This window comes from Typopeltis vanoorti, chromosome 10 (assembly GCF_054136105.1).
Source record: "Typopeltis vanoorti isolate ZY-2024b chromosome 10, IOZ_Tvanoo_1.0, whole genome shotgun sequence".
Lineage (NCBI taxonomy): Eukaryota > Metazoa > Arthropoda > Arachnida > Uropygi > Thelyphonidae > Typopeltis > Typopeltis vanoorti.
This window is the reverse complement of record NC_143558.1, coordinates 97,126,732-97,148,920: the sequence shown is the minus strand read 5'-3', so window position 1 is coordinate 97,148,920 and position 22,189 is coordinate 97,126,732. Positions and strand designations below refer to the sequence as shown.

Below are 22,189 nucleotides of genomic sequence, written 5' to 3'. Positions count from 1 at the left end.
AACTCAAGATATGGAAATTATTATCCCTCTTTATAAAGCTATGATTCGGCTGCATCTTGACTACTGTGCACAGATTTGGCCACATGGGTTTCTTGGGAATCAGTTGGTAGAGAGGATTCAGAGACAAGTGACTATTGGTGAAAGGCATGTAAAATGCCCTGTATGAGAATAGGTTGAAGGAGTATTGGTTACAAAGTTTAGTTGATAGGTTGAAAAGAAGGAGACATGACAGAAACTTACAAGATATTAAAGGTGTTTTATAAAATTGATGCAAAGAAAGTTTTTCGATCTTTTTTTTTTCAATTTTTCAAAAACATTTTTTTCAATAAAATAATTCTGACAAACAGAGAACTGGGAGTCATCCATGAAAGTTGTCTAAGAGTGTTGTTAATAAGGATGTGCAGACTCTATTTTTACATTGGGAGTGATGAATGACAGTGAATGAGTTGAAAGAGAAGTACGATAGCTTTTTTTATACATAATAGTTAATTTGAGATGGTGCATCCTGTTTTCCCTATGTAAGGTACATTACGGGTACATTGAATTTTGAAACCCCCTGGATGAGTAAGGTATGAAAGAGGATCTTCGGAGAAGCTAGGTAAATTTTGTAATTTTCCCATGGGATTTGAAAGTTGTCTTGATGTTGTATTTAAGTAGTGTTCTGCTATCTATTTTTTCTGAAATACCCCTAATGTAGGGTATGGTTATGGATTCTTGTAATCTTTTTTGCTTTTAATGGCATTTTAATGGAGGTTCTTATGAACTGTTTTTTTTTATTATTATTTTTTTATTGTAGCCATTTTTTTTACAAATGTTTGGTTAATGATATCAAAATCTTGGTTCAGAGCTTGTTCACTGCAGTAAATAATTAGGGCTCTATGTGCTATTTGTGTTGTTTGTTCAGGTGCTAAGCCACCTGAACAAACAACACAAATGTATCCAATTCAATATCGAAATCAAAAACAACAACTCTCTTTCTTTTCTAGACACACTCGTCACACATTCTCCCTCAGGTAGCATCTCCTTCACTGTCTACTGCAAATCTACACATAAAGGTCAATCTGATCTGATTTTCCCTTTCAGTTATTTCCGATCATAGGTGACTTTGTGGACATTGCCCACAAAGTATTCCTAATGAGATTTTTACAGGGTAGTTCACCATTGCACCCCCCCCCTCCCATTTTATCTGGGCTTGGGACCAGCATATGGCTTGATGTATTCATGACTGTAATCAGTGTGTGTTCACAGCCAATACATATATAAAAATTCATACCACCATCCAACACAAAAACTAGGAGTCATCAGCATCCTCAAACACAGAGCCCTAACAATTTGCTCCAATGAACAAGCTCTGAACCAAGAATTTGAAATCATTAACCAAACATTTGTAAAAAAATGGCTACAATAAAAAAAAAAACAGTTCACAAGATCCTCCATAAAAATGCCATTAAATGCAAAAAAGATTACAAGAATCCTACATTAGGGGCATTTCAGAAAAAATAGAAATGCCACATTAAATACCTCCACTATGGTAAAACAGGCCTATCAGATCATGCACTCCAAACATGCCACAGAATTGACTGAAAATGCACTAAGTTCCTATACCGCACTAAAACCTGGTTTAAAAGAAAATTCAAAGAAGCTTGTGAAATGCTGAAACATCATCCAAATCTGAACAAAAATGATGTATTAATTAACAAGAATGTGGAGGACCTATCTTCAACCCATACAGCAAAGAGAACAACCCCAGACAGAAGAAAATCTCAATAAGAAAGGACTGTAGAAATTGTTTAATGTAGTTCCATTTTTTTTCTTCTCACCATAGTCAGGCTAGGATAAATGATTAACAAACATTTAGATTCATTTTACTTTTGTATAGTGCAGCTACATGTAGCTTGTATATTGCACATATGTATGTTTTCCCGATGATGATCTCGATACAGAAGTTGAAACGTTGAATGTTGCTTGCTTAATGTTAAGTGAAGTAATTATTCTAACACGTGTTGTGTCTCCATAAATTCTTCACTATGAATGCTGACCACCATGTAACCTTAAAAGAAAGAATATTAGTTATGGAGTTTCAGGTCTCTTTTCTCAATGGAAGCACAAATAAATCCCAAGGTACATTTCATGGATTTTGTATTTTCTGAAGAATTAAATTACTCACTATGGCACAAATAAAACAGTACATGCACAAATACACACAGAAATTCTATCAAACAGAAATAACAGATTAAAAAAAGTACAGTAATATAACTTACTTATTCTCAAGATCTAAAGCATCCACTGTCTCACATCTAACTTTTACAGATTCACTGGTCATGTTTCTTCCTAAAATATTTCAAAAAAAATTAGTATTTAGAAAAATAAAAGAAATGAAATGAAAAATAAAATTAAGAAAAATAAAATAAACAAGAATTGGGATTTACACAAGTGATAATTGTATAATATGCAAAAATTTCCAGCATGACATTTTCAGGAGGAATTTTATCAGTAGAGGGATTAATTATTATTATTCATATCAAACCTCCATGGTATCAATAGACTTATCACAGGAAGTCTCACACAACCAGCAACATCTCAATCATACTGAAACCTAAACTCAATCACAATACACTAAAGCACATTCCAATGAACCCCTATATAAAAAAACTACTCTTAATTCCCTTCTTTTCTCAACTTCCAAGGATGGCCTCTTGTTATCCTCTCTTTCACCCTCGACTCAATGTATATTATTGTTATTATTTGACACCTCCAGGGAGTCCAAAGACTCATCGAGGGAGAGTGTGCCAAAAGCATCGAACAACCGAACTCCTTCCAACTATTAATCACGCTCAAACTTGCTTACATTTTTGCGTGAGCCATTAGTAGCAGAGGCTCTACCAATCAACCAACCTTTGCAATCCCTTTCATATTAATTATGTAAAATCTCCATACTAACTTGCATATGTCAACCACATGAACTCTTTTTCTTCCTATCCACTATAATCCTATTGTAATGCACACACTTTTCTGTTCTTTTGTATTTAAATTTCTATTATTCTTCTTCAAGTCACACTGATGAAGTTTTATGATACATAAAGTGAAATATTTGAGATTAATAAATAACAGCTGCATCGTACCTCCATAGCACAGAAGAACAATGGGACATTACAACATTCAAATGGGAGAATCTTCAAGTGGACTTCTTTAATGGAAGATTAGTTATTTGATCTCATAAGAAGTTATAAGGGCATTGACTCTCAGAAATTCATGTTTTTCATCCTACTTAAATGCAAATCAATTAAGAGACTACACACAATTCACAGATAAAATATACTTTTGGTAGATGGAGGACTAAGCAGTGGAAAAGGTGGTTGTGAGAGTGTGCCCTTACAATGAGCCCTTGGACTCCTTGGAGGTGTCATATAACAATAATAATGTTTTGTATAAACCCGAAAGCTCACAGGCATCTTTTTAAAAGAAAATTCTCTACACACAGATTACAGTAATGTTATCACCATTCCTTATTTCTGTAAAAATTACAGAAATTTTAAAATAATACACTCTCTACACTGTCTTCTGGCCCTACTTAAAACTGACTACCCTCACCCATTCTCCTAAGAACCAACTCCATCCCTATATGTACAGCAGTCCTAGTTCCTGTAAGCTGGCTTATCATGGGCAGACTGGAATAACAGTCAAACTGCTTGGAAGAACATAAAACATACATCTGTAATCATGACTACAAACAGACCATGCAATTACACACCTAACATAAACTCAAATGGGAAGAAAAACTGCTTTACTACAGCCATTAGCATTAAAAAAAAAAACTTACAATTTAAATAAGTATTCTGGATTAAACTTCCCAAATATATATTATTATCCATTGAGTCAGAAGTCTCATTGTGGGAATCCGTTATTAACACATTATGTCATACATTTCCTTAAATTCATTCGATGATGAAGCTCTCACAACCACCTCTGGCAACCTATTCACCACCCTCCAAGCAAAAAAAAAATCTAGTCCTAACACCCTTACTAACCAATCTCATACATTTTCCATGAGTGCGCCCTCATTCTCTCCCTTCTGCCATGTACTTAAAAAACCTCTTGTGTCAATCCTATAGAACCCTTTTAATAACTTATATGCTTCTATTATGTCTCCTCTTTTTCACTATCAGCTATTTTTTGAAGCCCATACACCTTCAATCTATTTTCATAAGGAGCATACCATAGCCCTGCCACAATCTTTGTCACTTGCCTCTGGATTCTCTCCACCACTTCATTCCCACAGAATCTGGCTATCCTGATATGCATACAATAGTTTAGATGTGACCTTATAGAGAGGGAACAATAACTTCTCTACCCCTGCTTGTTAGTACATGCTCTTCAGCAGCCACGTAATCTGATGTGCTGTTTTGGCTACCTTTGAAATATCTCCTCTAAACTTCCATTCTCTGTTCACAATTTCCCCCAAGTCTGCAGCCTCATCAGTTTCCTACAGCTAAGTTCCATCAATATAATACACAGCTTGTGATTTCCTCTTCCCAAAGTGCATCACATCATGCTTGGCCACATTAAACTGGCAGCCATTTAGCTTTCCCCATACTGCTGGTTTATTTAAGTCATCCTGCAGGATGTCTACATCACCTTCATTTACTGTCGCTCTTCCTAGTTTAGCATCATCAGCAACCAACTATTTTCTGTCAAATCATTCCTGTATCACTAATGTACAAATTAAACAACAGAGGACTAAGTACTGAGCTTTGTGACACAGCACTGCCTTTATTATAAAAAGTAAGCAAATTACTAAGGCAAGGGTTTCCCTTTACAAAACTATGCTGTACCTTATAGAGTATCATATTCCTAACCAGCTAGTCCTGAATTCTGTATTTCACTAATTTCATCAAAATATATGGGAAACAGTAATTCTTAAATATTTCAAGTTACATCATTTTCTAGCTAGGAATCTCAGACTTTAATCTAACAAGTTTCACTTTATTCTGTGTATTGCTTGTGTGTGCATGTGTATGGAATGCAATTTATGCTACATCCCCCCCCCCCTTAAGATGACTATGACAGATATCACAAACATTAAACTGTTTGTATAAATTCATTCCTTGTGCTGTTTTAATTTCATTAAACATAAAACATGAATTCTAACCACCACCTAAGTCAAAGCACCTGATTACAATTCCAGGAATAATCTTCCTTCTGCTGTCACTATGTACTGAAACATTTCTCTATATCTCTCCTATAAACCTTTACACTAACAATATGTCTATCTTATAGCTTTTTCTGCATATCTGACAACCTCTACAATCCAGAGTACCCCCTTCCACTCTCAATTTATCCTCACAGTTAACAATTCAGTGTTCAAATCATCTTAGTTATTCATCTTTTAAACATTCACTGTTTTTTTTTTGAAAAATAAATCCAGACAACGAAATATGTGCACAGTAGTCCAAAGGCAGTTCAATCAATGCATTTAAAATGTCTTTTATACACACAAGAGATTGCAAGATGCATAAAACGCATGTAATATGCAGACAAGTAGTTAGAGAGAAGGAAGGAATCTATTAATGTGTTTCTTGAACAACTACAGATCACTGTCCTTATGGAAAATGATGTATGGAGAAGGGTGTTTGTTCCAAAGTACTGTGGTAGACAGGACAGAATGAAAACAAATAAGATTTAACAAGTTTGGAAATGAAATGTGTATGAATGTTCAGTAGTTACTCATGTTTTTACACATTTAAAGAACAGTAGGGGGAACAGTGGTGACCAGTGCAGTGAAGCAAAAACCCATGAAAATACCTAAAGATAAAGAAAAGGCAAAAGGTAGAAACAAAGCATAAATTAAAGTGGGTATGTGAAAGTGACTGGAATGAATCTGTTGAGATATGGATCATAAATTAAACATATTTTTCTTCTGGACAGCATCAAGCATTTCAAGAGAGGCCTCTAGAGTACCACCCAAAATGTGAGAACAGTAAAGATAGGCAGATTTGTTAGGAATTGTTTCAAGATGAGCAGTAGTTTCTTGAGTATCAGTCATCCCAAAAGTAATGTTTTTTTATACTGTACTTGTTCAAACATGTCTGAGCTTGTCTAAACATGAATTTTTAAAGCTTTATAAGTACTGCTAAGCTGAAGTGGCCTTATCTAAGGAATTCCAACTTGCAAGAACATCATACTTAAGTTATTGCTTAAATAGCCCTTTATTAATATGGAGATCGCTGAAGAGCACATTAGGCACATCATGCTTAATGAGTTCAAAAAATGCAATAATGCTATTAACACTGTAAAAAACGTGCAAGAGGTGTATAGCAATAATATTTTGAATGTGCAAAAGTGCCAGCGATGGTTTGAAAAATTTCAACAAAGGACTTTGGGCTTGAAAGATTCCCCTCGCTCTGGGGAACCTGTCTCTCTCAATAATGATATGCTGGAAGCCGCTATTGCAAGAAATGGCAATGTAAGTGTTGAAGATTTAGCAAAATATCTTAATTCATCATCACCGACCATCCATCGTCATTTGCAAGAACTTGGAATAGTGTCTAAGCTAGGCAAGTGGGTTCCTCACAAACTGATGAACAACAATCAAAGATAGTGTATCAACATCTACACTGCTCTTCTTTCATGAGAGGTTCAATCTCCATTTTTGAGTCGTGTAGTCACCACTGATGAAAAGTGGATACTTTACAAGAATGTTAAGTATTGAAGGCAGTGCGTTTGTTCAAGGGTTGAAGGTTAACAAGACCTTCATCCTCAGAAGATCTTGTTAAACATTTAGCAGAATATGGCTGGTATTGTACACTTTGAACTCTTGCCACAAAACCAAACCACAAACAATTACAGTCAAAGTATACTGTGAACAAATCAATCAACTGAATGAAAACCGAAAGAAAAGAGATATTCTCTGGTCAATCGAAAGGGTGTTGTTTTTCACCATGATAGTGCAAGGCCTCATGGCGCAAGAATCACCTGTACCATTACTGAGGAACTCAGCTGGGAAAAGCTTCCACATCCTCCATATTCTCCTGATCTTGCACCTTCAGATTACCACTTATTTCGAAGTTTGCAACATTTCATTAATGAAAAACAATACAATACATTACAGGCACTGAAATCCGTTCCAAATCTCTTGAATTCTATAGAAATGACATTATGAAGCTTTCACAACAGTGGAAGAGCGTCACTGATTCAAATGGAGAATCAATCAGCCAGCCCGGTTGGCTGAGTGGTTAGCATATCCACTCTCCAGCCAAAAGGCTACAGGTTCGAATCCCCCCATAGGCATGGGTGTTTGTGATTGTCTATGAAAGTTGCAGTTAGTTGTAGTTAGCAGATTGAGTGGTGGAGAGGGAGAGTTGTGGAGTGGGAGCCCTCCCTCAATGAGTCTTTGGACTCCTTGGAGGTGTCACATAATAATAATATACTTGATTAAATTAGCAAGTGGTTTATCTTTTATATTCTTTCAAAACTTGATGCTAAAAACATTACTTGGGATGACCTGATAGAAGAAGACAGCGTTTTTTTTTTAAAAATGGTTAGAAATGTGATGTTTGTACAAAGAAAGGTTTAGAAGAGAAACTTCTAACCACAAGAAAAATGCTGCTCATTAGAGGAAGAACATATAAGCGCATCAGCCACGTGTGAAATACAGGTGATGTATTTCACACGTGGAAGGAAGAAGTGTACTAACATTTTCAGAGGACATAGGTAGATGCAGTAAAAGAGGGAGGAGGAGAAGTAGGTTAAGTGTGTTTACAATGTACCAAAAATATAGGATGCTGGACAGCTGCTGCTCTTGTATTAACAGGCCCATGAGAAAGTGGAGGAATGATGACTACAATTTGGTGGAGCAGTAATAACCATAGAAGAACCTGCAGAATAGACACAGAGCCAAAACAGAGCAACTGTGAGATAGGAATCATTAAACAAATGATAGGAAGATAGGAATCATTAAATCATTAAACAAATGCCATCCTCTGGACAACATTCAGAATTTTTAGAGAGGCTTTAGGTCTACTACCCCCAAAATCCACAAGGCAATTGTGTTATAGACCTTGTGATCTTTCATGAGTTGTGGTCATTATAAAAAAAAATGTGAGCAGCATTCTAAAGATGAATAGATTTGTACACAGTAAATGAATGGTTAAAAACAAGCATCTTAAGCAGAGTATACCTAGTATTTTTTTATTTATATTTATTTTTATAATTTATATTTATTTTTAGAGGTAGAAGAAGCTACAGATGTGATGTATTTATGTCAAAAGAGGCAAGAAGTAAACATCAGTCCAAGAAGAGAAAGCTGATTCTGTCTGTTGACCTATGCATTACTGAGAGCAACAGTACATAAAGAGAGATCCCATTTGTGAGAGAAAAGACAAGACTGCATTTTGATGGCACTGAAGGTGACAGGGTTGTTCTTAGCCCACTAAGGATTGTATGGAGATCAATGTTTTTAAGGCACTGATTGAAGATGATCCTGAAGCTTGCAATGTCTAAGCATGGCACGGCATGGTTTGTCATATGAGTTGGATGAATGGAGTGTGATGTCATCAGCAAGGCTGTGAATAGGATTAGTACAAGACAAGAGCAAGTGTGTATGCACAGGAAGAGGCCTAGGAATAGAACAGAGCCCTGAGGCACTCCTGCCTTGGAGTGCCTCAGGGCTCTCCAAGAGGGAACCATCCACCATGACACAGTAAATGACAAGACAGCAAACTAATTATCCAGTTATGGAGGGAAGCAGGCACATCAAAAAATGGTGATTTGCTTAGCAGACCTCAATGCCAGGCATGATCAAAAACTCTGGATATATGAAGAATAACATCACATTTCTCCAAACCTTTCCATGAATGTGTCCAGCAGTAGATGATGACTTTCTCCGTTATTCTGGAGAAGGCTGAGGTGAGAGCAATTGGCCAGTGGTTTGATTATAGATCTGTATCTTCATTTTTTGGAAATAAACTGGATATATGCTTGCTTCCGTACATAAGGTTAAGTGCCAGCTAAGTACAGATGATTGTACAGACAATACAGAACAGGTATTAACTCTTGAGCATAATTGGAAAGATGGCATCAGAACCACAAGATCTTTTAGTGTTCAAGTTGTTTAGTATTCTTCTGATGTGTTTTTGCAAGAAAACCACATGGCATGCAGTGGGTGCTCAGTTTCTGATTATTAAGAGGCAATTTGTCTTTGTCTCATCTATTCAGGAGTTGGAGGAAAAGTGATGCTAGGAGGTAAGATTTATTTTTAGGTGCTGTAACAGTGGTACCATCTGGAATTTCTTCCAGCTGGCACCACTGAGAGGTGGAAGTGGTGAGCAAAAGTTTTGTCTGATGTCTTTTGCAAGAAACCAGAAGGCATGAATTCCATTTGGAAAGTAGGCAAGTTTTCTACTGTTGGCCTTTATGAAGTCAGATTTGTCTCTACTGATGGCTGTTTTTTTTTTTTTTTTTTCCCCATGCTTCAGCATAGGCTGAGTAGGAAACTGGAGTTCTTGCAAGCCATGACATTGAAGGCAAGCTGAGTTTTCTCCAACTATTTTGGTACACTTTCTGTTGAGCAAGGGCTGGAAAAGTGGCTGAGAGGATTTAAGGTAGAATGAAAGCCTTCAAGTCAGGGAGGATAATTTCTGTGGCTTGTTCAGTGTGGATGTTTGGGTCAGAAGAGTGAAAGCAATATTCAGACAATGGAAATAGAAGAGTAAATATTCTGGAGGTCGTTCCACTTGGTATCTTTGTAGTGCCAGAAGACACATAATTGAGAATGGTTGGAAGGAGAGCATTCTATGTGAGAGGAAATGTGCACAAGATTGTGATGTGAATTACTAAGGGGGGAGAGGTCACCTCTACACTGTATGTGGAAAGAGAACCAGTTAAAAAAGAAGAAGAATGGGGGCATAGAAGGAAATATCAGGAATTCAAATAGGCAGATGCACAATTTGCATCAGATCAGTATCAGTGCTTATAGCAAAAACTCCTGTATTTCATCTAGCTTTGCCCATATTGTTGAAAAAGGGAGAGCCAGTTGGAGTTGTAGATGCAAATTACCTAGAAAGATGGGTTCACTATTTAGATAACCGAATTGCAGGTTGAGCTTCATGAATAACAAAGTGAAGAGGTCAGAATAGACAGCAGATGACTGTTAGATATAATGCAGCAAGGAGATTTTGAGTCAGAGGAGGTGAAAAGCAGGCGATTCTAAATTAGACATTCTCTGGCTAATAATGTTGGTTCTCAAAAATCAATTGTGCTACCCTTGTGGCAAAAGGTATCATGAAGTGTGCAATTTGGACACTGACTGGACTATGGTTGATATAGCTGCAATTTGAGTTTCTGTCAGGAGTAAGCAGTCTGGTCTGGATGACTGTACATAAGTGATGTACGAAGTAAGGATTCTGGCATGTTTTGTATATTGCGCTTAATTCGGCTTTTGTTCAGATTATTTTTAAGGACAATTTATTTCAGTCTATGTCACTGTTTATTTGAACATTTCATTTTTGGTTCAGAGTTAGATAAAAGTAAACTGACAGTACATACAGGGAGACAAGAGAGAAAAAAGATTATAGGCATAACATCCACACAGGGAGCTCCAAGCATAACTTAGCAGATTATGTTATTACAGTAGGATTTCATACCAGTTGACCAGAAAGCTTCCTGACATTTCTTTTCTTAACAGAGAACCCATCCACGAAAGACTGTTCAACCTGTAGTACACTAGTATCGTAGATGAGCAAGAAGGAACTTGTTCACATCTGACCTGAACAGCTGTGGATTATACTCTGGAAAATATATGGCAGGAGACTGTTCCAGAAGGAAGTAGTGGAAGGGATAAATGAAGAGGAAGAAAAAACTTTTTATAGGTTTGGAGTTGAACTGTAAGAACATGTTGATTGACTACTACACATTTGAACATGTTTGACAGAAAGAAGGGGAATTATTAATGCTAATTCTGATGACCTGTAGCCATTAAAATATTTACAGAAGATGCAAGCAGCAGAAACTGAATGCCTGCACGAAAGTGAATGGAGTGTATTAGTAAGAAGGCCTCATTAATCAATCTAACTACTCTTTTCTGTCTGGAATCCAGTATTTTTAGGGACACCACCCCAGATAAGAGAACAATATTCAATGTTAGGACAATTTGCGATTTGTATAGGTCAGGAGATGTTTTGAGTTAAATGCCTTGAGTGAAAGAGAAATGCTAATTTTTTTTTGGATGCAGAGGAGGCAATATTTGTAATGTGTTTGTGCCAGGAGAGATGTAGGCAAGGGAGTTATCTCAAGAAAGTTAATCTCATCTTGAATAGAGGATTTGGATATTGCCAAAGGTAAGACTGAAGAAAATGTTGTTTTTTTTTCTGTTATTTTTTATGTGGGAAATAAAGCAGAGTTGTGTTTTATGAGCATTGACGTTCACAAGGTTATCCAAACTCCACTGGTGAATGTTCTGAAGATCAGAATTTACAGTCTGTGCATTACAAGGTTTGTCAAGTGAAATGGAGGAGTGTAATGTGAAGTTGTCAGCAAAACTGTGTACTGGATTGGCTGTCAGGGGTAGATCACTTATTTACAAACAAAAGAGATTGGTTGAAAGACACAGCCTTGTGGCATTGTATAGTTTGAAGATAAGGAGCCATGCACCAACACTTAAAGTGAGTGTCTGTCCACCTAAAATATGGCAATTTAACTGCAGAAGTCAGGGGGGGCAGATCAAAAGATGCGAGTTTACTTAATAGACGTTTTACCATACCGAGTAATCACTTAAGATTTATCTAATTTTTTCGTGGTGTGTTCGTTCAGAAATGGGTAACATAGGAAAGATCTCCAGTTGATTGGCAATGACGGAATCCATACTATTAGTCATTTGATTAGTTGAGAGCCTTCAACATAATGTAAAAGTTGGGTGTTGATGCTTCTTTCCACTATTTCAGAATGAACTGAGGCGAGGGAAATTTGAGACTGTAAATATTGAAGGGTGACAATTCTTTACCTTCAGACTACTGAAGTTAAAGAATTGTCACCCTTCTTAGGAATAGGATGCATATGGGCTAATTTCCAGAGTGCAGGATAAATACCAGTGGAATAAGAGTGTAAAAAGACAACAGATGGGAATCAACTATGGAGCACAGATCTTTAGAACTGGAGGAATGCTATTAGGACCAGGAGACTTTGGTATCCAATTCAGATGAGATTTTTCTCATCTCTTTCTGGTGGAACGTCAAATAAGGCATTCAAACGAATGGAGGACATTTGCCATGATCAGCCATGCATGAAATGGAGAAGTGGGAACTAAGGATATTGACTTATTCTGTGGGTGATGATGCCCTGGGTATCATCTGGATGTAACAACAGTGGGAATAGCATTGGGCAGTTCAGCCAACAGTTTTGGCCAGAGACCGGAAGGCATAGCTTCCATTTGGGGAAGGATGCAAGTTTCCTGTTTTTAGTTTTCTTTTCTGTGTGTTGATAGCCCTCCCTTTTTTTTTTTTTTTTTTTTTCAGTTATGGTCTTATTGCATTTATAGGACAATGGATTTTTGGATATAAGCCACTTACGGTATGCTTGACTTCTCTTGCACCACCGTAACACACCTGTGGGAGAACCAGGGCTTAGAGAGTGGGCAGGAATTTAGGGCAGAGTGGGAATAAATGTTTCCTTGCCAATAAGAATTATTTCAGTGATTCATTCAGCGCATGCACACAGATTAGGATTGGATGGCCAGAAACAGTAATTTGACCAAGGAAATGAATAAAATTGCAAAGACCGTTCTGCTTGGCTTTTATGTAATGCCATGCAATGCATGGATGTGTATGTGGAAGAGATCTGAACTAGATTGTCTGAGCTGTCTACAGGACAGACTACATTCACTGCATACTTAGATGGGTCATTAGTAAGGAAAAGGTTCAGAGTGTTATGAGAGTGGTCAGAGTTGTATGGTATTCTGGTGGGAATGTGAACAATTTGTGTCAAATTGCTGGTGATTGCAAATGTCTCAGCCTCTCTACTAGCTTGACCTGTGCAGTTGAAAGAGGAGGGCCAGCTGGTACTGTAAACATTGACGTTTCCAAGAAGGGTGACTTAATTTGTTTTTTTCCCGACCAGGTTTGTGTCCATATACCAAGTAGTGGCTTGCTTATGGCACAGCCCATTTTTACTGATATACCCTTGAAATGGAGGCTTTGAAACTAAGTATGTTTGGCATGTTCTTGAAGGATATGTCTCACACTGCATAAAGAAGAGAGGAGGAAGAAAATGGAACCTCTGCTCTGGAGGCCAAACATGGCATTCACCACTTCAGGCCTCAAAATTTCCTTACTGATATTTATAGCATCCTTTTGCTTGAGTTTTCTGCAATTCCAATTCTGAAAAAGTGATGACATTTTCTTTGGAACTTAATGTTCACAATTCAAACTAACTTCCTTTCTCCAATACTAATGATCGACCTGAAAATGATGTTAAAATAGATACTATTAGCAAGTACCTTACAAAAACTGTTCATTTATCCACCAGAATACCAAATAATACAATTGTAATAAAAAAGGAGGGTTTATTCCTGTCAGAACTGCGCCATTGTAAACGGGGGGGAGGGGCTATTTTATTTTATTTTGGTAATATACTTTATTATCCTACCTGGCTTTATTTTTTCTTATTGTATCTTTAATTATATATTTATATCTTATTTATATATCTTTCTTTTATTATCTTATACTTAATTATTCTCTTATCCTATGTCTCTATCTTATCTCTTTATATCTCTGTATGGTTCTTATTACAGTATATATATCTTTTATATATCTCTCTTTTTTCTTATACATTAATTCGCTTCCCTTATTTCTCTTTAATCTCGTATATATTTATATGTTTAATGCAACTTTTGTTATGTACTTCTAACTATTCTTCCTTATCACTCTCTGGTATATCTTTAATATCTCCATACGCTAAACTGCCTTCTGCACTTGCCTTCTTATTCTTCGAACACCAGAAAATTTATTTGATTAAAAGCTGCGCCACTGATGTTCATTTTCTATTAACAAGAAGTGTAAAATGCGTCCAGTAGTTTTCCATTTACCCTCAGAATAATCCTAATTTAATTAGTATCTGCAGTCGTGGTCTACTATCTATTCTTTACTATCCTTTCTCTTGGGTTCCCGCTAATAGGCTCTAATATTTTTTCGGAACAGTGCATCAAATAATTAAGAATCAGGCGACACTTATTTAATATTTAAACAACAAAATTTAATTCACATGAGACAAATTTACACTGCATTTTCAGTAATAGAAAAAAAACATCTGAATTCAAATCTGTATAAATAAATTAGTTAAGTTCCTGCATTTTACTCACATATTTAACTAATTTTCTTAGGACAACATAAATCATTTATGCTGAGCAATGGTACTTATTACTTAATTGTCAACTCTCATTTATCGAACACAAACAATATTTTTTACACACAATTGCTCCTTCCTTTCTATGCTGGGAAAATTCTATAGGTAAGTTTCACCAATTCAGCAAACAGTTACACTATGACTTAATTCAACTACAAATTCCTGACAATTAATTACTTTATAATCTTCAACTGTTAAATATGCCTATTTAGATCAGCCTCTATTTTACAGTCCACTAATAAGTTCTCTTAAAAGCTCAAGAAAATTGAACAAACGGGTCAACTCACTTTATAGCTGCTACCCACTGTGCATTTGGCTTCGAACTGGACTTCTATTCCCTTTTCTTCCGTGTCAGGTTTTTCTCTCCCTCTTTACACTGGTGATAGATTTACTGATGCTTCTGGGACGCTGTACTCGCCGCACTTCGGACGAAGATTATTGGCCTTGTGGAATGCTTGCATGTGCGTTGGACTAACGGAGCAATTTCTTCCCTCTGGTTAACAGCTCCTGGCAAAGACTCATCAATTCGTCATCAAATATCTGCTTTGCCTGGCGGATCGGCTCCTTGTCATCTTTCTTTTAGATCACTGGCATGATTTCTCCTGTAGTCACGTTCCCAATGACGTACATCTGTCGGATAACTGCCGACGACTTCTTGACGACTGACTGACGACCTGTGGATCGCTGATGAAAATTTCTGGAACCGATGTTGCGATCTTTTCGCCGACGCCTTTTATTCGGTCACATGCAAATCCTGGCACGGAGATATGTGACCCCCCAAACATTTCGGTGAAATCCCTTGATCCTTTTCTCAGAGTGACATTTCCTTTGTTTTTCTCCAACACTCCCTAAATCCTATTCGTTCTGGCAGCGGACATTCGTTTGAAGCTTTTGTCAGTCCACCTAGCACTGACCTTGAGCGTTTCCATGTAGAACACACACACAAAATTTTACGTCTTTACAAAGAGCTAAAAATATACTGTTTACTAGTGGCGAGGTATTGCCTTAATACTACACCTTCTAGAATATTCCCTTATTTGGCAGAGAGCATATACAATTCCCATTGGGATTATTTACATTTAAACAAACATCTATATACAAGTTACAATTCTTACTGGGCTTGAACTTGGTAAAATTTATGTAAAAATATTTAGACTTTTTGGAGCTACATAAATATTTTTACACAATCCCTTCAGTACCCCTAAGAGATAAATATTATAAACTGTTCATTTTTGGTCTAAGCTGTTAAAACTGAGAACTTTTATTGTTAAAAGACCATAAGATTTAATGATTACAAATACAAAGAGCCAACAAGTTTCGCTAGCCACTGTCTAGCATTTTCAAGGCTGTACTAGTGTAGAAAACAAATGCATCAAGTTACATGAAAACATACACTTTAGTAACTGTTAGGCCGTTACATTTGATAATTCGTGTTTGATGGCGTGCATGCCTTCGATAAAGTAAAAGTGTGAAGGACATTGGTTAAATATTCATAGTAACAGGTAGCTGACAGTAGATGATCCTTATATTCGGTTATGTTATATGTGTGTATCGGGGAGGGGGCCTGTAACCCCTAGAGAGTGCCTCCCATGGGTGGTGGATAGGGGAACCCACCATGTATGAGTGTGTGTATATATGTACTTATGGCTGGGTGGTCCGAATATACTGTAAGGACTCGTGGACCATAAGGAGCAATCATTTTGAGTGTAATGGGAGTGGCACTCTCATGAACTCCTAGCTTTATCTATTCTCTTCTTCTACTTTGAGGAAGATCCACTCTCTTTCAGGTACATGACCACGTGTTGTGTAGTTTTTCGCATATTGTAGTTCTGTTGAGCTGAGAGAATTGATAAGAATTGATTCTATTTAAATTGCCTGTGCAAGCACCACTGCTGTTTCTGTGAAAGTTGTGTCTGTAGTCATTCTCGATGTAAGGCATAGAACTGTTTTTCCAATCTATAACGTCATTTGATGTTGAGAAATGATGAGCTAAACCACATGTGATGATTCTATTGTGATTGACATCCCCCACGTGGTCCCTCTGTCTTATATGGAATGACAGCTGTGGACACATTAAGGTCCTTAAGGTCTATTTCGAAAGAAGATGTACAGAGAGAACTGTCACAAATAGCTAGCATTCTATCTCTGAAAGGATACTCTTCTAACATTTTAAAAAAATTGCTTTTTAAAGACAACCCCCGACAATGTGGAACAGAGTCCCAATATGTGTCCACAGCTGTCATTCCATATATTAATTCAGTTTCCACAAAATTGGCAAGAATGTTAAAAACTCATAACATCAGAGTGGTTTTTAAACCAACTACAACGATCAGGCAAGTCTTAAGATCTCCCAAAGATGAGGTACCTTTCCTCAAATTTCCTAGAGTATATGAAATTCCATGCACATGTGGCCTTTCTTACATTGGACAGACCTCTAGAAGTTTTGAAATAACACAGAAGGAACATGTGGGGGATGTCAATTACAATAGAATCATCACATCTGGTTTAGCTCATCATTTCTCAACATCAAATCACGTTATAAATTGGAAAAACAGTTCTATGCCTGACATCGAGAATGACTACAGACACAGAACTTTCAAAGAAGCAACAGTGGTGCTACGCACAGGCAATAATTTAAATAGAAATCAAAGTGCTATTCTTAAAGACATATGGAAATATCTCATCAGTTCTCTCAGCTCAACAGAACTACAATATGCGAAAAACTACACAACACGTGGTCATGTACCTAATTCTGACTGAAGCATTCGAACGCATGCATGCCAGCAAACACGAATTATCAAATGTAATGGCCTAACAGTTACTAAAGTGTATGTTTTCATGTAACTTGATGCATTTGTTTTCACACCAGTACAGCCTTGAAAATGCTAGACAGTGGCTAGTGAAACTTGTTGGCTCTTTGTATTTGTAATCATTAAATCTTATGGTCTTTTAACAATAAAAGTTCTCAGTTTTAGATACATATTATTTTCTTTTTCCCTCTAAATATATGGTAGCAGTTAAGTCTCTTCTCTGACTTAGACCAAAATGTCATTCAAGTTTCTTTTAACATAGGGCATTCTTCGTCCAACCAGTCTCAGTCTTGTCCTTTGGCATTATAATAGCACCAAATGGAATAGCCTCTGTAATTGATATTTTTTTCACTTTCCTGGTGGTACTGTTTCTGTTCTAACAATTCAATTCAAACACATGTTGAGATCCTATTAAAAAAATAATTCTAACTCATAAAGGCCTCCATCTCCCATTCCACTCAATATCCCTCAATTTCTATCCCAATCATGGTTTACCAAAATGTCGGTTAAGCAATCCATGAAAAATATTCTACTTATCATAAGATTAGAGAAATTCATGTGATCCCTCTTTTTCATGTATAGAAAAGGATGATATGAATAATAAAGAGCTGAAGAAGAGGAGAATCCAGTTAATTTATAACCTTGCCTTTATACACATTCATCCAATACTTTTCTTTAACAGACATTCTATATCTGCTTTATATCTCTTCTAGAGGTATTTTCAGGGGCAATGTTGTGCTGCAGAAGAAAATGGAGGAATAGTAGTTGGTTTCTGGTCAACATCCATTTACTGTCCAGATTCAAATATACTGAACTTCCTCCACTTTCATTCTGTCCACCTTGGAATATCTCCTTCACACTATCAAGGAAAGCATCAAGATACTTATTTACTACTTAACCTCTTGCCTACAGATGACATTGACATGCTAATGGAAATCTTGACTCTTTTTTGAAGACTTACGCAGCACAACAGGAAATACAAAGTCAATAATAATAGTGTACCTACTTGATTTATGTTCATAATATGGACAAGTAATTATTCATAAACTGTTCCAACATAAAGATGTGCATAAATTCACATGGAGAGAAGAAAAAAAAATAAGAAACATAAATTTATATTAATAAAGACTTGGGGTAGTGGAGTCTTAACACCACCATAAGTCATCAGATCTCTTTAAAAAAGAAGACCTGACTTATAAAAAGTGAAACATTTCAGTTATGTATGAACAATTTTTAGTAAAGTTGGCAAATTAAATATAGCAATAGATAACAAAGCTGGTATGGGAAGTCAGTTTAATCTTATACATTTGAATAAGAGAAATGACCAAAATACTAAATAAGAAATTTAAAAGACAGTGTTCATAACACTTTAAGATGTTGAAAGTTTTTTCACTTGATTATACTACAAATTAAAGATGCCAAGAAATTACATTATTGGTTTAATCTTTTATTCAAATGTAAGCAAACAATGTTTGTGCATGAAGTATCTTCATGACTGGGCTACTTGTACATAGAGGTTAATGATTTCACATCAACTGTCTTAGTACCCCATAATGCAAAGTACACACACCCTTTCATATGAGTGTAATGCAATGCATTATGGGAAGGCCACTACCCAGACTGATTTCAACCCTTACTGAGGTATGTTAAAGTGCAGGGATATGTCTCCAAAAACTCTGAGTGATGTACAAGATCACTCTAAATCTCACTCAGTGACCCTAAAGGATTCCTATTGAACTCATCACTCCTGGCATGAATCGAATTGCTCCAGGAGAAGAAACTCAGTGACAGGCAAAGACCAGCCACTGGGCAGAACCTCTCAACTCTCCAGGAAGCAAGTTACCACCAGTGGGGAGCCAGACCAAGGCCTGGCTCTTAGTGTGAGCTAGATCAAGGAGATACTATGGATGAAATAATGCAGAAGTCATATATTACCTGTATAAGTAGTCAAAAAGTGTCACAACTTATTAAAATACTGTGGATTAGAGATTGATGCTGAAAGTTTTCCCCCTCGGTTATACTATAAATTAAAGATGCCAAGAAATATTCTTGGTTTAATCCTTTATCTAAGTGTAAGCAAACAATGTTTGAGCATGAAGTATCTTCATGACTAGGCTACTTGTATATAATGGCTAATGATTCACATCAACTGGCCTAGTATACCATAATATAAAGCATATACCATTGGCTCCCACTGATGAGACCTCAATGGTAGAAACTGGTCTGGGTAGCGACACTTCCTATAATGTACTGCATTACACACACACCTGAAAGGGTGTCTGCTTTGCATCAACTGGCCTAGCATTCCATAATATAAAGCATATAACCATTGACTACCACTAATGAGATCTCAAAGGTCGAAACCAGTCTGGGTAGTGGTACTTCCTATAATGTATTGCATTATACACCATCTGAATGGGTGTCTGCTTTGCATTATGGGGTACTAAGACAACTAATGTGAAGTCATTAGCATACATATACAAGTAAACCAGTTGTGAAGATAATTCACATACAAACATTGTACACTTGGATAAAGGATAATGGATTCAACTTTTTAACTTTATATAGCAAACAGATTTTATTTATTTTTTTAATCATTTTCAATGCAAGAGTAGTTAAAGAGAGAGAGAGTGTGTGTGTGTGTGTGTCTACAAAATGTTCAGTTTCCTGATCATTTTCAATGCAAGAGTAGTTAGCGTATAGAATAAAAACTACAAAGCTCAATCTCTACAATAGCATTAATCCAAAGCATATTGAGGAGTATTAACTGGCATAACTTTCCAAAATTCAAATACTCCACTTAAATTTCGCTAACAAATAAAAAAAATCATATTTTATATAATTCCATTAAAAATCAGCTTTGATATAACACATCACCCAATGAACACTGTGTATGGAAAAAATGGTGTGAACAGCAAGACCCAATCCACAGGGAATCCAGGATGGGAAATAAAGAAAGGTAATTCTTCAGGATGCATAGAAATGATGCTTCCTGAGGAGTTTATTGATTTGTTACAAAAGTCTGAACTTTGCTTTTATTATTAACCTCTAATGTCATTACTGATGAAGTTCCCCTTGTACTTGTAATACTGCATAATCCAACATGCACTTATTTTGTAAGATATTATTATCAGACCTCCATGAAGTCAGGGACTCATTGTAGGAGGTAGATACTATCGCACGCAACATTCATCCAACCGTGCCTTAAACTGATTCAATGTGTTCACATTGAAAATACGCTCGGGCTATGCATTTCACTCACTAACCCACTCATATAACTTTACAATAGATCAATCACCGTTAATTTTTTTGAAAATTTGATATCAGGTACTTTTTTTACTATCTGCTTGATCTCAATTTTTTTTTTTGTTGTTGTTGTTTGAAAACTTAAATGTGACTGATCTCTTGTAAACAAAATTATTCAACTATTATTTTCTCTAAATTCTGTTGCACTGAAAATGGTAGAGAAACTTGACCAAAAAATCTGTAATCATTAATTCAAAAACTAAGGATTATCCCCAATTCCAGTTAGTTGCGCTGTAACATAGAAAAGGTTAGATATTGTCTGGAATGCAATTTTCCGGGGGAATTAAAAACCAATACATACCGACTTTTTTTTTTTTTTTTTTTTTTTTGTAAGTGAATTCCTTTGCTTAGTTTAAGATCTGACAAACACCTGACTCGTTTGGAAGAAAACCCTTGATCAGAAGCTAGTAATAATTTTACAACTTGGTATGCTGCACATATCTTATATTACACGTCCCGAATTGATTGTGTCACATATAGTAACCAACAGCCTATGAAATTCAGGGATGCGGCCACGATATTGTGATCAGCCTCAAAACCTGCTCATCGTGATTATGGCCAAAACCAAAAATTGGAGCATACCATGTTCACCACTATAAAATAGCTAGCAGCAAGCATCTATGTAATAAAAAAAGGGTAGAGGAGGGGATAATAATGGTTCTTGATTATATCCCAATACTTTGCTAAGTGCACAGTAATTCGTAATAAATGGATTTATAGTTTTTTTATTGTTTACAAATAAACAATATAAACATGTTAAACAAGTTTAACAAAACGGAAGGGAAAAAAAACAACAAACGAATAACTTGTCAAAAGGCTGAAATTGATTTTACAACTCTCAACATCACTCACAGGATAACACAAAAAAATTACGCTGCGCAAATATTTGAATAGATGGCACACGAAGTATATATTTTGTGGGATATAAAGCAGAGTTGTGTTTTATGAGCATTGACGTTCACAAGGTTATCCAAACCCCACTAGTGAATATTCTGAAGATCAGAATTTAAGGTCTGTGCATTATAAGATTTGTCAAATGAAATGGCGGAGTTTTAGAACGTTAACGACCACAACGATTTAAAAGATGCCTGGAAAAATTTACAGGCAGAAAAATATTTAAGAGCACTATTTTTTTTTTTAACTTCAACCTCCACATTATATTATTTTATACATATCATCATACTTCTTCTTCTTCTTCTTCTCTCTTCCATCATCTATGGAGATGATGAAGAGGCCGAATGAGCTCTTTCCACTTCTGTTTGTCCCGGGAGAGTCCGAACAATTCTGTCCAGTTTGGTGTCGCTTGTTGTGATTTGGTTTTCAGGTCCTCTTTTATTTTGTCTATCCGTCTAATTCTGGGATGTCCTTTGGATCTTTTCCATTCCATCGTTGTATTCAGGGCTTTAGATGGTAGTCTTTCTTTTCCCATTCTGGTCACATGGCAAAACCATTGCAGTCTTCTTTCTTGGATTTTGTCTATTATTGTTATTTCTTCTTTTAGTCGTTTCCTTGTGTCTTCGTTTCTTAGTCGATTCAGCAGAGATACTCCAAGTAATCTTCTTAGCCAACCCATTTCAGTAACTAATAATTTTTTCTCTTCAGCCTTTTTCAGATTCCACATTCACTTCCATAGAGGAGTATTGGAAGGACCATTGTTTCATAGATTCTTACTTTTGTTACTT

General features: G+C 36.3%; 2 protein-coding genes across 5 annotated transcripts in view; one reads left to right on the top strand and one right to left on the bottom strand.

The window, feature by feature from the left end:
• The window catches only part of Polr3F (RNA polymerase III subunit F), a 160,324-nt gene extending 139,000 nt beyond the window's left edge, over positions 1-21,324 (bottom strand). For 2 of the 4 annotated variants that reach the window (XM_090398683.1, XM_090398685.1), the window contains exons 1-2: positions 20,809-21,323; positions 2,262-2,331 (exon numbers count right to left, since the gene is read on the bottom strand). In XM_090398683.1, the coding sequence (XP_090254809.1) occupies positions 2,262-2,323 (62 nt within the window). In that variant the 5' untranslated portion in view covers positions 2,324-2,331; positions 20,809-21,323. Of the gene's footprint in view, positions 1-2,261; positions 2,332-20,808 lie in introns of all 4 variants that reach the window. The other 2 variants (XM_090398686.1, XM_090398684.1) reach the window with 2 other exon arrangements.
• Positions 6,215-8,306, top strand: LOC150102615 (histone-lysine N-methyltransferase SETMAR-like). Its single transcript, XM_090398712.1, has 2 exons — positions 6,215-6,554; positions 8,227-8,306. The coding sequence occupies exons 1-2, from the start codon at positions 6,215-6,217 to the stop codon at positions 8,304-8,306; spliced, it is 420 nt and encodes a 139-aa protein (XP_090254838.1).
• Positions 21,325-22,189: the final 865 nt, after the last annotated feature.

Excerpts from the sequence above, each read along its gene's own strand:
- LOC150102615 (XM_090398712.1), top strand. The coding sequence starts at position 6,215 with ATGGAGATCGCTGAAGAGCACATTAGGCACATCATGCTTAATGAGTTC. Across the intron at positions 6,555-8,226 it reads TGGAATAGTGTCTAAGCTAG|AGGTAGAAGAAGCTACAGAT; the intron begins GCAAGTGGGTTC and ends ATTTATTTTTAG.